Raw genomic sequence first — 20000 nt, 5'->3', positions numbered from 1 at the left:
AAACACAAACGCTCACGTCCTCGTCTGCTGTTTACCAGCGTTTGGCCAAACTTCGTTTCGACTGTGTTTAATAAAGGCACATCAAGCTGCGGGCCGCAGAGAGAGTCCATCTGGCTCGTGGCCGGACGCATGTCTCATGCTGCAGTTATGTTCAATCCAGTAAACAAGTGCAAATTGTTGAGGTTTTAATTAAAATTCTCAACAATCAGTTTATCTGGAGAAGCTCTATGACAGCATCTGTGGAGCAGATGGGCGCTGCGCTCATGAGCACTGGGAACGCTCTGGCTCGCTGAGACCAGGCCCATCGCAGAGACACACACACACACACACACACACACACACTGAGTCACTCCTCAGCAGTGCTGGCGGTCATGTGATCTACATCATTGATAGTCAATCTGCAGGACTTTCCAGTGCTTCCTGACTTAATGGAACATTTGAAAATATTTTTCACTCAATTTATTTAAAAATTGGAAGAAAACAGTTACTCAAAATTTTGGTAATACTTTATTTTAAGGTGTCATTGTTACACACGTTACATGTACTTACTAGGGATGTAACGATTAACCGCGAGCCGGTTGAAAATCCATTCAAATCGGTTGAGATGCGAAACAAATCGCGATTCAATTAGGGTAGTTTATATGAATGCATGTCTGAGGGGAACTTACTGTCTTTAGAAAAGTTTAGATGGTATTTTTCTTCTCATCTTGCCTCTGTATAATGCATATTAAAGTTCATAAGTGCAGCGCTGCTTTGTTTACAGCGGAAACCAAGGAAACGCTTAAAGCGCCACCTGCTGGCAGAGAGTGAATCTGCGTCTCATTCAGCTCGTCTGCTGTTTCTATGTATAATTTCACAAAACTGAAGTCATACCATTCTGTTTTTGCTTCAAATTTCGAAATTATACAGTCTAATTTAGGTTAAAAACTGCTCCTGCTGCATGTATGCAGCATCTTTGTTTGGATCATGATTAAAATGCAGTGGTTGCCTCTCATTTTAAATGGAAAGAGCACAGACAAAGCCTTATTTAGTTTTTATGAAGAGATTTATTTTATTTATGTTACTTATTTATTTGATTTGGGGCTTGTTTTAAAATTTCAGTTTAGTTGTTATTTACATTTACATTATATTTACATTTTGTTATTTAGCAGACGCTTTTCTCCAAAGTGACTTACAAATGAGGACAATAGAAGCAATCAAAACCAACAAAAGAGCAATAATATGCAAGTGCTATATTAGTATATTATTATAGTGTTATATTTCAATTTCACAAAGAAACGTGCAGCATTTTGTCCAAGCAATAATAAAAGAACATATTTAATTTATAATTTGTCTTAAATCTCATTTTCTTAAAAAAAAATCATGAATCGTGAATCGAATCGAATCGTGAGTTGAGTGAATCGTTACATCCCTAGTACTTACTATTATAATGACAATAAATTATGCATAATTACATGCAAGTCAATGTCAATTAAGTGTTTTTGTATTTATCTATTGGGATTATTATTTTTAATCATTAATTTATCATTTACCTCTACTGTTTCGTTGTTTACTTTGCTATGTAAAGCACTTTGGTCAACTCCAAGTTGTGTTTAAATTAGGGGTGCGAGGATCCGATATTCAGTATCGGTATCGGCTCCGATACTGGCATTTTCTGCCGGATCAGGTATCGGTCAGACGAGACCGATCCAAACCCGATATTGTGCGTATAATATTGTGTCATTGTTAAGCCCCACAAAAGCCACAAACACATTATAAAACACCATAAAGTTTTCGTGCACTATATTTCAAATGTTCTGAAGCAGTTACATCGTTTAATGTGAGGTACAGATGAATATTAAATTCAAGTTCACGTAAACTCATCCCTCTGCTGCGTCTGTCATCCTCCATTCAGCGTTCAAACTGTGTGTCACGTTCGGTTACGAGTCAAGACGATGAAACTCTCTGCAAGATTATTAAATGTTCCTAATATTACACGATCTGTAAATAAAGATAAATGGTTTTGCATAAAAGGACTTTATCTTCGTGCTGTTTTCAAAATCGTGATGGTGTCTCTTAGATCACAACACTGGACTAGAGAGCATGTTCTTAACGAGCACAGACACTGAAATTAAAAGAAAAGGCTCAATAAACTATCGCAAAGATTTGTGCTCTGAACCTTTCTATGCGGAGCGCTGTGACTCAGTGTTGCTTGAAGCGCATCATTCTGCGCACAGGATGCTCATCAGCGCTTTGTGCTGCTCTGTATTTGGAGCCTTTCGTATCATAATACTTTCGCATAATGAAAAATTATTAATAGCCTTTCTTGTTCGTCTTATCTATCATATGTTTCTGCCTCATTACTATGCTATACATTTACAATGTCTTTTAATTTTACATTATATATAAATATATATATATATATATATATATATATATATATATATATATATATATCTATATATAAATATATTACTTGTTTTCATGAATGTATTTTACAACAATACAAACAGCAATGTATATCATTTTACATTATCATTTTAGATTTAATCCTACACTTATTCGTTCCCCACTAAATGTTTTTTTCCCACTAATCTTAGATTTTATAAAATTGTGCACTCATGATTTCTCTAGAGGAACTTTTGCTACTGAATTATCCACTAACTAGTTTATAATAGTATTTTTGTCATAGATTATAATTATATATGCATTCATTTGTTGTTGTTTGTCTTTACAATAAAGTTGTCTGTATTTAGTAAATTGTGTGTAGTACTAAAAAAGTCATGATCAGGTAAACACACATTGAGGTATAAAAATTCAACACTGATTAAAAAAAAACTGCCCAGGTATCGGATGGATATCGGTATCAGCAGATACTCAGAATTTTTGGTATCGGATCGGGATCGGTTCTGAAAAAGTGGTATCGAGCCACCCCTAGTTTAAATGTGCTATATAAATAAAAATAAACAAACAAACACTGTAACAAGGACACCTTAAAATAAAGTGCAACCAAAATTTCTACTGATATTTTGCAGGTATTGATATTGATTTATTGATATTTTTTTAATTCCTTGTTTTTATTGTTGTGATTATTTTTTTAATGACTATTTCACTTCCTTTTATGTAAAGCACTTTGAATTACCACTGTGTATGAAATGTGCTATATAAATAAACTTGCCTTGCCTTGATATATTTTAATATTTTATAATAATATTAAGATTGAAATAATATTTTATTCATTAATTCTAAAATTGGCCACTGCATTTTCAGACTTTCCATGACTTTTCCAGGCCTAGAAATCACTTTTAAAATGAGGCTTTGTAAGAATCCTGGTTCTTCTGAAACAACAGAGAGTTGTTGGGGGGGTGAATTAAAATAAGAAATATTATTGAGTTTTAGCTGCCTGAGCTTATTTTAACACGTGTTTTGTCTTATTTTAAGTCATCTTAAGTCTTCTTCAGGCCCCCCGGCAGCATCATCCTCATATGGGCCTGGTAAGCACTCACAGCACTGCATCATGGGAGAGGCTCCTCATCAGGACATCAGAGGCGTGTGTGACTCTGAACCCACTTCCTGTGGATCTGCTCAGCCCTGTTAAAGGCTCAGGGAGATTAACTGGATTTCCGGGCGGCATAAATAAAATAAACGCTCTGATTATCTGCTGCAGTGCATTGTGGGTAAGACGAAGGGAACTGGATTAAAGGCCCAATCAAGAGAAACACACACACACACACATGAATCACTGGGCGCAGGAAATGCATGGCGTGTATTCGACGAACCTGCGGGTTTGGCGGCGTTCTTCAGCGTCAGCGCACCCGTCATGGCCGACACAGATAGCGTCAGACTGGGCCGCGCCGCATGCGCCTCCATCTCCACACCCACCACCATCTGCACCGTGCGCAGCGAGATCTTGTGGAAGGGGACGGGCGACTGCAGAGAGCGCAGCAGCAGGTCGGCTGTGGGCGGGGCCTCACTGCAGCGGGGGGCGGAGCCTGCGGGGGTTCTGGGCTGAGCCTCGCCCTCCGGTTCAGGAAAGAGTCTCTTCCAGAAGACCTTCGCCTGCTCAAGCTTAGCCAGGGTGGGACTGACTTTCACCGGCCGACTAATGTCCACCTTCAACTCTGACACACAGAGAGAGAGAGAGAGAGAGAGAGAGAGAGAGAGAGAGAGAGGTGTGGTTAGTTTCAAGCCACGATGGAAATTCGTTATAGTTTAGAAAATGGTAATAAAATATGAGAAGAACTCAGAGTTAAACTGTGTCAGAACAAACTCATCTTGATAACGTCAGATAACTTTGATAGAAAGGTATGAAATGAATTCAGTTGAATAGCTGTCAGCTGTTAAATTTAAGAACACAATTAGATAAAACCAATTTAGCTCAACTAATTACCAAGCAATGCTTCATTCTGTTCAGTCTGTGTGTAAAAAGATCACATTAGCAATTAAAGAAAAACACTTCAGCAAAACATGATCAGCTCAAAGTGTCCAAATTTTTATCAGTTTTACTGTTAGTGAAGAATTTTTGGGTATAATGTGTCACAGTTTACTGTATTTTGCTCTCCTCACTTACATAAATGAACTATAGTGTCCTGCAGCCACTAGTAAACAAATATCAACAATTGTATCTGCTGTCTGAATCATTTCTGGTTCGACTGTATCTTCCTCTCACTTGTCTGACTGAAGTACGCTGTTCAGAAATATGACATTTCCAATGTGTTGCTGTTTAACACACACTACCACAACACACACATGATTGACTGACGTCTTTGGAACATACGAGAAGATATTGAGAAATGCGTCATGTGTGTTTTGTTCATTCAGTGAAAGTCGAAGGCAGGGGTGGATCTAGGGTGAGTAGATATCCAGGGCTTAGCCTAGAGACATCCACGTATGTGTCAGAATACACAGGATACACTTATTTAATGTATATATGTGTGTGTGTATATATATATGTTTAAAAGTTACATTGGCTAAGTGGCTTTTTTTAAGCCAAGTATAGGCCTAATTAAACATGCAGGGTTCTTTACGCTTATTTTCTTAATTTTTCTATTTCTAGAACTTGTCCATGCGTTTACACTGCACTTACAAATTGCACAAATAATGTTATGAGATTAATGTTTTAAATATAAAAACTGGAATATAGAATGATAGAAAAAAAAACAGAATGATACTTTTAAATATGAATCTAAAATTACCAGTAGGTCACTGACTTAATAAACGAGTCATTGATTCATTTATTCAATCGGTTCTTTCAAAATGACTGATTCATACAAGAACAAAGTAAGAAACTTTTTATGAATGGATCAGTGAATCATTGACTTAATTCAGTAAGGAAACACCTGTGTGTTGCTGCAGAGACGCACAACATGACTTTGTTTGGAGCAATTTTTGTTAGCGAAAAAGACAATATTATCTTTACAATTTAAATCACTTCATACTTATTTCTTGTTCATTGAATTTTGCCCTGACACGAAGAAAATCTGCCACAGACCATCGCTCTAAATGCGTGTGTCATGCAAGACTGCATAATTCTGATTAAATATCTATATTTGATCCTTCACAGAACTTATACTTTATTGTACGTACAAGCTGCGATTTTGACTGAACAGAAAGATTGCCATACCAAGCCTGCATTCCATAGTTTAATAAACTTCCCAAAACTAGTTTGACAAATAGCAAAATGGGTAGAAACAGTGATCCCTGAGCAGCTGCTGTAGATGGCTGGCCAGTGCACATGTCGATCAGAAGGTCGAGCCTCAGTGGGCAGCTCTTGTCAGTGAATGACAACGAAAGTAGACACTGTTTGACGTGTAAAGAGCAAATCTGCGGCTCTACAAATGATTTCAATGCGCAGGAAAACTCGGTGATGATGTGTACAGGACACAGTAATGAAAACCCCAAGCGCCGCCCCTGGTGGATGGGCTCCAGTGTTGTTGGCGTCTCTGAACTCACCTGGTCCAGTGAGGAAGTCTCTGACGGACACAGACAGCAGCGGGGGGGGGATACCTGTCCGGCTGTCGGCCTCTCCTGCGACCGTCTGCAGCCAAAACACACTGTAGTCTAGCGCCTCCGGAAGAGACTTCCCTGCGTCTGCGAGAGAGACGGACACACGCTTGATTTAGTTTAGTTCATAGAAGTTAACTGATACAGAAAATCTATTTATTTTTGACAGCATCCTCATTTTACAGCATTTTTACACAAGTGCCTAAAACTATTAACAGCGCTGTAGCTCTGCAGGAGGTTTCTTGAAGCAGAGACACAGTTCTTCTGGATTTAGTCTCAGTTTGTTCTGGTTCTTCATGTCACTCCAGACAGACTGATGATGATCAGATCAGACAAATCTCACTGGATTATTACAATTAATGGCTAAATGAATGTTTGGAAATGTAAACTGATATTTCCTCCCGACACACTCCAGCAGGGGTAGGCCACGTCGGTCCTGGAGTGCCGCTGTCCTGTAGAGTTTAGCTCCAACCCTAATCAAACACACCTGAACAAGCTAATCAAGGTCTTCAGAATTACTAGGGCTACAGGCAGCTGAGGTTTTTTCAGGGTTGGAGCTAAACTCTGCAGGACATCGGCACTCCAGGACCGACGTGGCCTACTCCTGCACTACAGCAATAAAACTACAGCAATAAAATTGAAATAAACGACTTAAAACCATTTTTTAAGCTGGTGAAAATACTAGTGTTCAATCATTTTGGCCACCACTGTATTGGCATTGACCGGGCCAGTAGAAAAACCTGCTGTATCTGTAGCGCGGCGTGTGAAGCGTCACTCACCCAGACTCTTGTAGTTGGTGGCGACTCCCTTCAGCGTGAGGTCGAACAGCGACAGCTCCAGCCTCTGTTTGCGGTGATGGCAGTTGATTAAGACGGACGGCTGCGTCACCTGCAGGAACAGCAGCGGCTGCAGACTGCAGTCTTTGTCTCCTCTGCGGCCCGGCTGTCTCACCACCGTCACGCCCAGAGCCTGTCGCGCAGACGAGCGGCCCCCCAGGACCCCCGGGGACCCTACTGCAGCGTTTGCGTTGAGCAGATCCTCGGCCGTCAGCGAGGACAGAGCCCCGACCAGAAGCGCCTGGTCCTCCGGGGGGGCGTCTGCAGGGGGTTTGGAGGCTGGCGTGGTCGCGTACGTCATGAGAGAGATGCGGCCGGCGGTGAGGAACACGTCAAACGGAATGAAGCTGAGGTTCTTGGTGATGGTGGGCTGCTGCGACGGCCGGGCGAGGCGGTGCTGACCCGTGCCGCTCTGCCGCTCGATCTGAACAATCCGCAGGCGGGCGCTGTCGCTGCCGAACCCGCTGTCCTGCCCGCAGGGGGCGCTGCTGCCACACAAACTCTCCACCGAACCAGAGACTGCAGCCGACTGCGGCTGATGACCGCACACCTGAACACACATCCAGATGATCTAACAGATAATCGTATGTGACCCTGGACCACAAAACCAGTCATAAGGGTCAGTTTGGTGTTAGGATCAGACAATATTTGTCTGAGATACAACTATTTGAAAATCTGGAATCTGAGGGAGCAAAAAAATCTAAATATTGAGAAAATCACCTTTAAAGTTGTTCAAATGAAGTTCTTAGCAATGCATATTACTAATCAAAAATGAAGTTTTGATATATTTAGGGTAGGAAGTTTACCAAATATCTTCATGGAACATGATCTTTACTTAATATCCTGATGATTTTTGGCATAAAAGAAAAATGTATAATTTTGACCCATACAATGTATTGTTGGCTATTGCTACAAATATAGCTGCTGCTTATGACTGCTTCTGTGCTGCAGGGACACAGATGCAAACAGACCAACAATTAAAGGGATAGTTCACCCAAAAGCTTACACTACGCCGGCGTCCTGTGTCATCCGCTGGAACAGTGTTCTATTGTGAACATTAGGGCTGTTATATATATCGCATGCGGTATTTAATGCGCATCTTGTCAGTAATGCCAGTTCTGTAATCAGCGGTAATTTCCATCACGTGCGTGATTTCACATGGAGCAGCATTTACTGCACAGAGCCGCTGTTCACTGACGAGCTGCGCAAATCCACGTTCATTATCAATCCGCTGATTACAGAACCGGCTTTACTGAAAAGATGCGCATTAAATATCGCATGCGATATATCAGGCAGCCCTAGTGAACATGCGTACGACAGTTAGCGCAAGCTACATTATAAAGATTGGGAGAGCCAGGACGTTTTTAAATATAATTCCAATTGAATTTGTCTGAAAGAACAAAATCATATACACCAAGGATGTCTTGAGGGTGAGTAAATCATGGGGTAATTTTCATTTTTGGGTGAACTATCCCTTTAACAAGCTCAAAATATCTGAGGAATTGCATTGGGCGGGGCTAAAGAGGTGGGCTTCACTGGATGGTATGGCATGTAAATGAGACGTGGCATCACACACACACACACACACACACTGCACGGCTGATGGAAGGTCAGATCCAGTTCAGAAGCTGTTCCATCTCATGAGAAACCTCATGTGCTCAGAGCTCAGCGCCAGAGAATGTTCTCCTCAAATCTCAGACTCCCTTTGAAGAAAACAAAAGCACTTAAAACGAGCGCCATAAAGCGCAGCGGCCTCATTCTGCTTCCTGTGAAGTCGCATTCGCTCAGAGACGTGACGGCCGCCTGTGCATCAAAGCCCCGAGACCCCAAACTCACGACGACTGTTCTGCAGCTCAACCACAACAAAGTCGCCGGCAGGTCGCGACCCCACGCAGTGACGTTACAGAGGGACACGTCTCGGTTAATTCTCCTGCGTAACACACACTGCAGGAGCGAGCAGACACTGGAGGTGCTCCGAATCCCACCCGCTCCCTTTACAAACGTGGGAGAGAAAGAAGAAAAATGCTTTCTCTGCCGCTTGGTTGTGCCGCAGGTTCAACAAACAGACACGCGGATCTGCGAGACCTGCAGCGAGGCCGGTGAGTCACTGTTGCCGGTTCTGCTGGCAAAAACACGGGGAATCCAACATCATTCACCCTGCATTGTAGCGCAATGCCTAAAAACAAGAGCGAGAACAGAGTGCACAGCGCTCCAGGGGTCAGGGGTCAGGCGATGACCTGTGGGGTCAGCATCAGGTGAGAGATAGTGAGCTAAACTTCATTAAAATAGGGTTAATTGTGCAGCCCTATCTGAACTGAACCAACACTGAACTGACTGAATCTGATTGATGACGATACAATTTTAGAGCTGATTTACCGCAGAATCTGAACTGAAACAAAGCTGAGTTTCCATCATTGATTCTGCTATTTTTATGTTTATCACTGTGAAGCTGCTTTGACTCATTCTATTGAATAAAGCGCTGTAGAAATAAACTTCTAATTTCAACTACTGACAGAACAAATCAGATTTAACATCAGGCCAACACACGTCAGATTCACAATCATTTCAGCGAGAAATCATATGAATCACTATAACCTCATTAAACATTCACCATATTAATAAAGACATGCTGTCGTCATCATTTACTCGCCCTCATGTCGATCCAAACCTGTACAACTTAGAGAAGATATTTTGATCCAAACACATTTAGTGTCACTGATATGAAACCTGTTTGATATTTGAGAGCTGCGTGACATTTTTCACATAAAATATAAAACTAGTTACACAGTGTAGATAGCGTGTCTGACTTCACTGTAGGGAAAAGAGCAGCACGAACATTCTGCTGAACATCTGCTTTTGTCAGTCACACGGAGAGTCAATGATTTATTCACTTCATTTGATCAGGAAACCTGGACCATGAGGCCATGATCACCATCACCGCTGCAGGAAGTTAAACTCTACGGTCGGTTCCAGCGATGTGACTTCAGAGCGCAGCGTCCCTCAGCCAGCTAAACTTCAAACATTAGGTCATGATGTCGCTCTTTAACCCCAGCGACGCTTTGCTTTGGTTACGCCAATGAGAAACAGCGACGCGAGGAGCCCGGGGTGAGCGAGAGGTGAAGGCAGAGTGGCTCTCTGAGACCGCAGCGCTCTCAGACTCTGGGGGGCGATGAGGAAACCGCAGGCGGACGCTGGAGTTATTCGCCGTCTGCTGAAGCATAAAGCCGCTGGCAGCCACCATGTTTACAGCGAGACCGACCGGACGCACGGACCAAACCGTTTCATTTCATCTCCATCAGAGCTGCGGCTCGCCCCAAATGTGACTTCAGCGAAAACACTAGACAGAACAAAACACTGCGCTACTATAGAAACACATTCCCATCAGCACCAGAACAACGACACCGATCATGCGCCTGAGCACATTCAGAGCTGCTTTTGGGGGAATTCTGTGCATGCACACATGCTGAAGTAAATATTTTCCATTACTGAAATAATAATAAAACCTAACATGACAAAACATTAAACAATTTAAAATGATGTCAGTTATGATGAAGCCCTAAACACTAAAACAAAACCCAAATAAACTAAAACTAGAAAAGATTGAAACAAACTACAGCTAAACTAAAACTTTGATAGAGTGAATGCTAACGAAAAGTAAACAAACTTGAAAAGAAAAAAGAAATGAACATTACATGCACATTTATGCATTTGGCAGATGTTTTTTTTCCTAAGGGGCAGATTCACCAGTTCATGTGTTCTCTGGGAATAGATCCCATGATGCTGCCTTTGCTAGTGTCCTGCTCATGCTATTTAAGCTACAGAAATGTTAAAGGGGTCATGACATGGATTTTTAATTTTAATATGTTCCTTGAGGTTTACTTACATTTTACATTTACTTATAAAGTTAATAAAGTTTTTTGCACAAAAAAAAAGAAAAGAAAAAAAGAAATATATATCTATATTTATATCTATCTCTCTCTCTCTCTCTCTATATATATATATATATATATATATATATATATGTGGAAAAAAAATGTTCTACCCTCATTCTGACCCTCTGTCTACAACGATCTGTTTTAAGGGGCGTGTCCTTTAAGACTTGCCAGTACTCAACTGCTGTTATGATTGGCTAACGCCATTGCATAGGAAACAGTATCAACGCCCCCTCGCTATTGCATGCGAGTGTTTTGACAACATGATCAAAATAAAAGTCATTTCCAGACAAAGCATTATGAAATCATTTACTTACGGTTTGTGATGTAGCTGCAGTCAGATCTAGAGACGCTTCATCTTTCAACAAATGTTTCTCTGTGAACTCTCCATGACACTGTGCCTCGATTACAAAACAACATGCTCCGACACGATCCGGGACGCCATTAAAATAAACTATCCACTTGATCCTTACGCTGGGATCCTTCTGATATCCGTTCGTTCTGAACGATCTTTCACTGCATTCGTCCTGACGACAGACTCATATCTGGTTACTGTATCCAGTGCAGACAAGATGCAGTGATTGTGATTTCTATTTGCTTTTGACGTGACGCAACACTCGCATTACAATCCGTCATCAAAATGATACATTTAATTATTCCAGCTGCTGTGAGAAAAGGCTATAAACGTTCCATCACCTGCAGCATCCTCACATACGATAGCATACTAGCCGGGACAACGTCTTTATGTTTACAGACGTGACGTAATGACGCAGTGCCATGCTCGAATTTCCCACGAAAACCTACCGTACCACTCACATTAGAAAACATTATTATAAGCTAACCTTATAATAAAGTAAGTAAAGGCGATAGTTTTGAACACTGGCTGCTTATGAACTTGCTCAAATATTGATTTCGGATCATTTTTAACCAAAAAAAAGTTACGGACTGCAGCTTTAAGTTCTAATCAAGTCAAGTCACCTATATAGCACTTTTAACAATACAAATTGAGTCAAAGCAACTTCACAATATCAAAATTGGAAAATAGTGTGTCAATAATGTAAAATGACAAGATTAAACACTCAAGTTCTAAAACTTGCACAATGTATTAAGCATAACAAGACCTCTTCTGTGTCAACAGATCAAAGAAAATGTGGTTTCTCATGTCATCACCCCTTTAAGAAAATACAGTAAAATGTATTTGAAATGATGAAAGCATCATCCAACAAGCCAAATATTAAATAAACAAGAAAGGAAGCAGAGAAGGAGTAGGACGTTGGTTCCTGATTCTAACTAGAATCCACAGCTCTGAATCAGGAGCCACTCGCCCCTCACCTGTTATTTTAAACGTGTGATCTTGCTTATACAGGTGGAAGACATGTTTTCTCTCCTCAGCCCAGCCTAACCAAACAGCGCTCGGGCCGGGTTCGAGTTAACACGCGTTACCCTTCTGTAACCGTGACCCGGTTTGGCCTCGGGCACCTGAGCTGAAACCAGAGCCGCGGGTCAGACGCCCGGCCTCACCGCCCATATTTGTTTCTCTTCAATGTAATTCTGCGCCTGATGATTTTATCTGGGGTTTCACGCCAATTCTGACAAAGCGTTATGCGCGAAGGCCTCAGCTGCTACTGATCTCAAATAGATCGTGTTTCGGAGGTGAATTGGGGAATGTGCCACGCCGCTGGTCTCGGGCACAGTGCTGAACTCAGAGAGCTGAACTGTTTTGACTGGCTGTCAATTATCAGTTGATTCTGGTACGAGAGGTCAGCGAGCACCGAGAGAAAAAAGAACGATTCGGTTTCATAACATAGCCTGGAAGGCTAAAAACACCAACCCTGAGAGCGAACAAATATTTGAGATTAGTCACAGCGACATCCTACTTAGCAGATGTTTAGCAGCCAAACGCGGGCGTTATTTCTATTCGGAACCGCGAGCGGGAGAAAGAAAACACGACTGACCTTCCCGGCGTGTGTAAGGAGAGGTGTCCTACAACCAGTTCACAGGTCAGACACACAAAACAACGTATTACAGAAAGTTTCTCGTCTTAGGTCTTCACTTAAGATATATGTTATGTTAAAGCAGGATTTTTCGCAAATTCGTATTACAGAAGCAATCCTTAACTTGTTAGGATTCTTATCTTATCTTACAAAATCGTATCTTATCTCTAGTTAGGAAATCCTAAATTGCATCAAGTTCACCAATCCACTCTCAGGTCTGTTGCTAAGCAACCAACACTGTGCAGCTGCTGATGAGGCAAACAATGGATAAACAAAACCGGCGAGCTTTTCATTTCAGGGAGCGGGCTGGAGTTGCCGAAAATTAACCGTACAGCTGAGTCTGTGAAGACAAAATTGTTGGACAGCGCAATTGTAAGCGATTTTTCCCTTTGCTTTCAAATAATGTTGAAGTCAGGACAGCTGTGGGGTTGCCCTAAAGTTAAGACAGTTTTTAGGATTTTCTGTCAAGTTAGGAGCTTTCTGTAATACCCTTTCCTCTCCGTAGTTAAGATGACACACTTAGGAAATGCTGTTCTGTAATAGCTTTTGTCCTAACTCAAATTACCATGCTTACCAAACACATAAAATCAGATTTTAAAGTTCGGATCTTTCTGTAATACGCCCCCTGAACCCCAGAGAAGCGATCTGAGCTCCAGCGACCTGCGAGAGAACCAGCGGCGTCTCTGAGGAATCTCTGCGCTTCAGCAATCAAAACAACTCACGGGCCAGACATTCTCATTCCAAACAAGCCATCACATCATTACACTCGACCGAGGTCTGAGGAAGAGCGACGGGGATTTTCTCCTCTTCCTCAGGTTTGTTTCTGAGCTCCCTCAGTCGTCTGTGTCTAAACTGATGTGTTATTATTCATGCAGCTGCTATAAACATGTTAACAGTGTAACAGCAGGACAGAGGAAGAGTGTTTCTGCAGACTGTGTCCACTGGAGGGCGCTCCGGCATGACTTACACGCTTCATACACTGGGCTGTGAAATATCATGTCCTGAACCCAGGTGAACTCTGGGTTGTGACGCTCTGGGTCTGCAGGGGAGGCAGAGATGATTCAGCCCAACATCACTCCCACAATCAGATCCAGATGCGTCTCACCTCCACACAAACCCACGGCCGCCCCGAGACACACACGAGACACACGAGAAACGAGACGCAGAGCGTTTCCCAGGCGCAACACCGATGTGTGTGTGTGTGTGTGAGAGTGCTAGCATGTCAACGGCACTCCACCATCAGACGCTCTTAGCTGCACATCAGACAGAGAGACAGACACGCAGAGAGAGAGAGAGTCAGGCGCTCTCCTCCATCCTCACACAGGCCGCTGCCGTAAATATTTTTACGCGCCGTTCCATTAGAGTGTGTTTGAGAGGCTTTTATTGAGGCGCCGCACACCTCCCCTCAGTAAACACTAGAGCATGATGGGAAGAGGAGAGACCAAACACATGGCACCATACAGACAGACAGACACACACACTTGACAGAGAGACAGATAGTGAGTGTATATCAGAGTCTGATGGTCTCATCACACCTGTTGATCTGGGTTTTTTTTTTGATTCCTCATATTGTTATTTTGTTTTTTAAGCTGTTAGATGACTTGAGAGTACTTTTGCCTTTAGTAGACGATAGACAAATGTATTGAACAAAGCAGTGCGTGTGTTTTTTTTTGTGTGTGTGTGCATTGTGTATGTGTGTGTGTGTGTGTGTGTGTGTTTTGTGACAAATGAGGACATAAATTTGTATAATGACAAGGGTATGCCAGGTATTACAAGGTGAAGGTGACTTTTCAGGACATTACTCCATGTCCCCACTTTTCAAAACGCTTATAAATCACTCAGAATGAGGTTTTTTTGGGGAAAGTTGAAATGCACAGTCTCCTGTAAGGGGTAGGTTTAGGTGTAGGGTTGGTGTAGGACAATAGCACATACAGTAAGTACAGTATAACAACCATTACGCCTATGGGATGTCCCCACTTTTCACAAAAACGAACATGTGTGAGTGTGTGTGTGTGTGTGTGTGTGTGTGTGTGACCGTACGTCCGCTGCGGTGTCGTCTGCGCTCGTTAGCATCACGTTGGCCTGCAGGAGCTGCTGTAGTAACTGCACCTGATCTGCGCTCAGAAACAGATCCAGGCTGGACGTCACGTTCATCTCCAGACTGTGACCGCACACCACCACTTCCTGCAGACAGACACACCGTCATTGATTCACTTTATTTTGCGCTTTTTCATTTTTACAGCTTTAACAGACATACAGCTGATCATCAAATACAGAACACGGACAGAGAGAATCATGGGAGTTATTTAGGGGTGCTTTCACACCTGCCTCATTTAGTTCGGTTGAATCGTACTAGAGTTCGTTTTCCCTCTTGGTGCGGTTCGTTTGGGCAGGTGAGAATGCAGCGGGTGCGCACCAAAAGCGGACCAAACAAGCGTGCCGAGACCCAGCTGAAGAGGTGGTCTCGGTCCGCTCAAACGAACTCTGGTACGGTTCGTTTGAGGTGTGAATATGAACCGGCCTTGATCCAATCCAAATGCAGAAAGCACGCTCAGAAAACACACAGCTCACGCATATAGTGCTGTTGTTTGCATTTCAATCGCTTAAATCACTCGTTTTCAAACCGCAATGCTTAAAAACGCGTGCAAATTATGAGTTTTCGTGACCATAGCGCCCACAGCAACGTGACATGAGCGCACTAAATAGGCTAAAGCTTGCCGCAAAGCCCGGCAAAAGTTACAATGAATGTGTCTGGGAAAATAGTAAGGAGATATTTGAATTATTTATTAATAAACTAGTGTTTTCTGAGTCAGTGTCACAAAGATGAAGTTAAAATCCTGACTTGCCATCTCCTCATTGGACGCCTTTAGAAAGAAATGCATCTTTACGGATTATAATGAAAGAGTTTTTGTTTTGGATATGATTTATTTCGCTTTGTAGAAATTCAAAGCTTTCTATAGATATATTCATCATGTCTGTAAGGAAAACATTCAGTTACGGTTCATTTTGACGGAAGCGCATCCTATTAGTTTTATTTATTTTAGAAAGGCACGTTTTCTTGATATTGTGAGTGCACACAAATAAAAATATACCCTTTACAGTTCGAACGATGTATTATTATTACCTTTATGAGCAACAATTACGGCGTATTTGTATGATGTTCTGAAGCGGCGCTTCAGCTTCCACTCTCCGCACAAGCGATATGATGTACGCCTAGCGCACATGTATCTATGTAAATGTTTAAACTAACATTTTGATATGCTTTGAGTATTTCATGTCTATAGATTTTATTTTTGGCAAGTCGTAATTACAACATTGTATGACATTGTCTCATATATGATGCTCATAAGTTTCTTCATATTGCGTTTTCTCTCATGACAGCAAATCAGTAAAATAATAAAAATTGCACTACGAAAGACCTCCATGATTAGCCCGTTTTTGCACTTCCTGTTTTTCCCTGCTTGAGAATTTCTGTCCAATGAACGGATGACCTTAGCACACGTGTGGTTGTGTTTACAATTTCTGGTTCACTTACAAAAAGGGCAGTGTGAAAGCGAACCGCACCAAACAAACAAAAAAAACATTCTATTTGGTCCGGACCAAAGCAAATGAACTAGCGGACTTTCCTGGTGTGAATACACCCTAACTGAGATCTGATTGGATGAGCCACGTTTAAAGCTGCCAATAAGCAGAAATCTGTGACACACACTGGATATTAAAGCTGCTAACGCTAACCCTGACAACCGTAAACATTATTGCATGAGTTAAAGATGTGTCTGATTAAAGCGTTTGGTGAAAAGCTCTTTCACTAACGGAACGTGTTTAGATCTCCATTCACTATAACCGCCCCGACGCTCTAAACCTGCACGTCAGATGGTTTCTGGACGGCTTTACAGTCCAGGTTTGTGTAAAGTGAAACCAGTGGCTGTTTGTTTAGTGATTTTCAGTATTTAAGGTCAAGCATGGAGCTGACGTCAAAACCTCACTGAAGCAAACAAACACACGGCGAAAGCATTACTGAGCAAAAACCGAGAAACTGTTTGTCTCGCTTGAGCAGCGGCTTCAGCTTCTCCAGCAGCTCCAACTTCCCAAAACACTCCAGTGTCCCTTCCTGAACACACACGCTTTCATCTGACAGAAGACAGAGCATCACTGAAACATCACACACACACACACACACACACACGTACCTCGGCTGGGCCATGATCCGCTGACAGAGGCTTCCGGTAAATAACAGCTGGAGCTGCTGTGATGCGCACAGAGAAATCCGTGATGATCGGAGACAGGATCACTCGCTTCTCCTGCTGCCGGCGGATGCTGAACACACACACACACACACACACACACACACACACACACACAGAGAGAGAATCGATCTCACAGAGCTGAATACATCATCAAACCTTCAGCAATATCTCATAAACAAACACAAAGCCACAGCTGATCATGTCCTACACTGTATAAACTCAAAACATGAATCAACATCATTAATGGTGTTTATCAGAACATCAGAAATATAAACAAATGAAGCTGAAGCAGAACTGAACTGATGCACAGCAGCTCACTGACGCGCCTCTCAGTGCAGGAGAAACCAGTGCAGCTGCAGACAACAGAGACGCCACAAGACGCCCAAACACACACACACACACACACACATACACATACACATACACATACACATACACACACACATACACACACACACACACACACACACACACACACACACACACATACACATACACACATAGATACATACAAACACAATTCAACTCATTCTCTACTGTGGGAGAGGAAGAATTGTATAAACTTGTTAAATCATCTAAACCAACAACATGTATGTTAGACCCGATTCCATCTAAACTACTAAAAGAGCTGCTTCCAGAAGTCATAGATCCTCTTTTGGCTATTATTAATTCATCATTGTCATTAGGATATGTCCCCAAAACCTTCAAACTGGCTGTTATTAAGCCTCTCATTAAAAAAAACAACAACACAATTTGACCCCAAAGATCTAGTTAATTACAGACCGATCTCAAATCTCCCTTTTCTGTCAAAGATACTAGAAAGGTAGTATCCTCACAATTATATTCCTTCCTAGAAAAATGATATCTGTGAGGAATTCCAGTCAGGATTTAGATCGTATCATAGTACTGAGACTGCTCTCATTAGAGTTACAAATGACCTGCTTCTATCATCTGATCGTGGTTGTATCTCTTTATTAGTTCTACTGGATCTTAGCGCTGCGTTCGACACTATCGACCACAACATTCTTTTGAATAGACTACAAAACTTTGTTGGCATTAGTGGAAGTGCCTTAGCATGGTTCAAATCGTACTTATCTGACCACCATCAGTTCGTAGCAGTGAATGAAGAGGTATCATATCAATCACAAGTGCAGTATGGAGTACCTCAAGGCTCAGTACTAGGGCCGTTACTTTTCACGCTCTATATGTTACCCTTGGGAGATATTATCAGGAGACATGGTGTTAGCTTTCACTGTTATGCTGATGATACTCAGCTCTATATTTCTTCACGGCCCGGTGAAACACACCAAATTGAGAAAGTAACGGAATGCATAGTCGATATAAAAACTGGATGACGAGTAATTTTTACTGCTAAATTCTGAAAAACAGAGGTGTTAATTATCGGACCTAAAACCCCACATGTAATAACCTAGAACATTATCTAACACTTGACGGCTGCTCTGTCAATTCTTCTTCATCAGTCAGGAACCTAGGTGTGCTGTTCGATAGCAATCTGTCATTTGAAAGCCATGTTTTTTAGCTGCATTTTTCCATATCAAAAATATATCTAAATTACGACCTTTGCTCTCAACGTCAAATGCAGAAATGTTAATTCATGCGTTTATGACCTCAAGGTTAGACTATTGTAATGCTTTATTGGGTGGTTGTTCTGCACGCTTGATCAACAAACTACAGTTGGTCCAAAATGCAGCAGCTAGAGTTCTTACTAGAACCAGGAAATATGACCATATTAGCCCGGTTCTGTCAACACTGCACTGGCTCCCTATCAAACATCGGATAGATTTTAAAATCTTGCTAATTACTTATAAAGCCCTGAATGGCTTAGCTCCTCAGTACTTGAGCGAGCTCTTATTGCTAGAGGTGTGAACCTACACTGGTCTCACGGTTAGGTTCGATTACGATTATCATGTCATCGATTCGGTTCAATTCGATCAATCATTTTTGGCTGAGCTGGGTCCACATTGGCACTGACAGGCGTTAACAGCTCATGGTGAAAACAGCTGACTTGGTTTCTCAAGTTACCCCCTGCATATTTTATTTGTGCGTGACATGATTTACACACAGCGTGCGCCTTCTCCAGGTCGTGCTAACCAGGTTGTGCATAAAAGCCAAAATGCGTTGGCTTTTAAAGTAGTTGGAGCATTTTTAATTACTCACACTCGCGTCTCGCCTCTCTCTGATATTGTATGTTACCGCGACAAAGCATGTATGCGACAAATGATGTCAGAAAAGCGTCGGTACGTTATAATCGGTTATGGTCGATTAGTGAACCAATACTGATTCGTCCGCATCGCAATGCATCGTAGAAACAATTGATTTCAACACCCCTACTTATTGCATTATAGTCCTCCACATCTGCTGCGTTCTCAAAACTCTGGCCGTTTGATAATACCTAGAAAATCTAAATCAACTGCGGCACATCCTTTTCCTATTTAGCACCCAAACTCTGGAACAATCTACCTAACACTGTTCGGGAGGCAGACACACTCTGTCAGTTTAAATCTAGATTAAAGACCCATCTCTTTAGCCTGGCTTACACATAACACACTAATACGCTTCTATTCAAATCCGTTAAAGGATTGTTAGGCTGCATTAATTAGATCAAGCGGAACCGGGAACACTCCCCATAACACATGATGTACTCGTTACATCGTAAGAAGAATGGCATCTACGCTAATATTAGTCTGTTTCTTTCTTATTCCGAGATCACCGTAGCCTCCAGATCCAGACTGTATCCAGATCAGATGGTGGATCAGCACCTAGAGACGACCTCTACAGCCCTGAACGTCAGCGGAGGTCAGGACACCTAGATGAGCCGCAGAGACAGATCCCCAGTGAAGACGGCCATCAGGACAAGACCTCAGGAACCAGATCAGTCCTCTGCACAATCTGACTCTGCTGCAGCTGGAAGTGAACTGCTGGTTCCTCTGGTCAGAGGAGAACTGACCCCCGACTGAGTCTGGTTTCTCCCAAGGTTTTTTCTCCATT

The 20000-nt window shown here is 42.1% G+C and overlaps 1 protein-coding gene across 1 annotated transcript in view; it reads right to left on the bottom strand.

Annotated features, from left to right (window-relative positions):
- The window catches only part of LOC131521776 (intermembrane lipid transfer protein VPS13B), a 126336-nt gene that overhangs the window by 30980 nt on the left and 75356 nt on the right, over positions 1-20000 (bottom strand). Inside the window, exons 32-36 of the mRNA XM_058746825.1 lie at positions 16935-17061; positions 14785-14928; positions 6762-7368; positions 5932-6069; positions 3759-4100 (exon numbers count right to left, since the gene is read on the bottom strand). Coding sequence (XP_058602808.1) covers positions 3759-4100; positions 5932-6069; positions 6762-7368; positions 14785-14928; positions 16935-17061 — 1358 coding nt within the window. The remainder of the gene's footprint in view (positions 1-3758; positions 4101-5931; positions 6070-6761; positions 7369-14784; positions 14929-16934; positions 17062-20000) is intronic.

The sequence above is a fragment of the Onychostoma macrolepis genome, chromosome 16, assembly GCF_012432095.1.
Source record: "Onychostoma macrolepis isolate SWU-2019 chromosome 16, ASM1243209v1, whole genome shotgun sequence".
NCBI classification, from domain to species: domain Eukaryota; kingdom Metazoa; phylum Chordata; class Actinopteri; order Cypriniformes; family Cyprinidae; genus Onychostoma; species Onychostoma macrolepis.
This window is presented reverse-complemented; position numbering and strand designations above follow the sequence as displayed.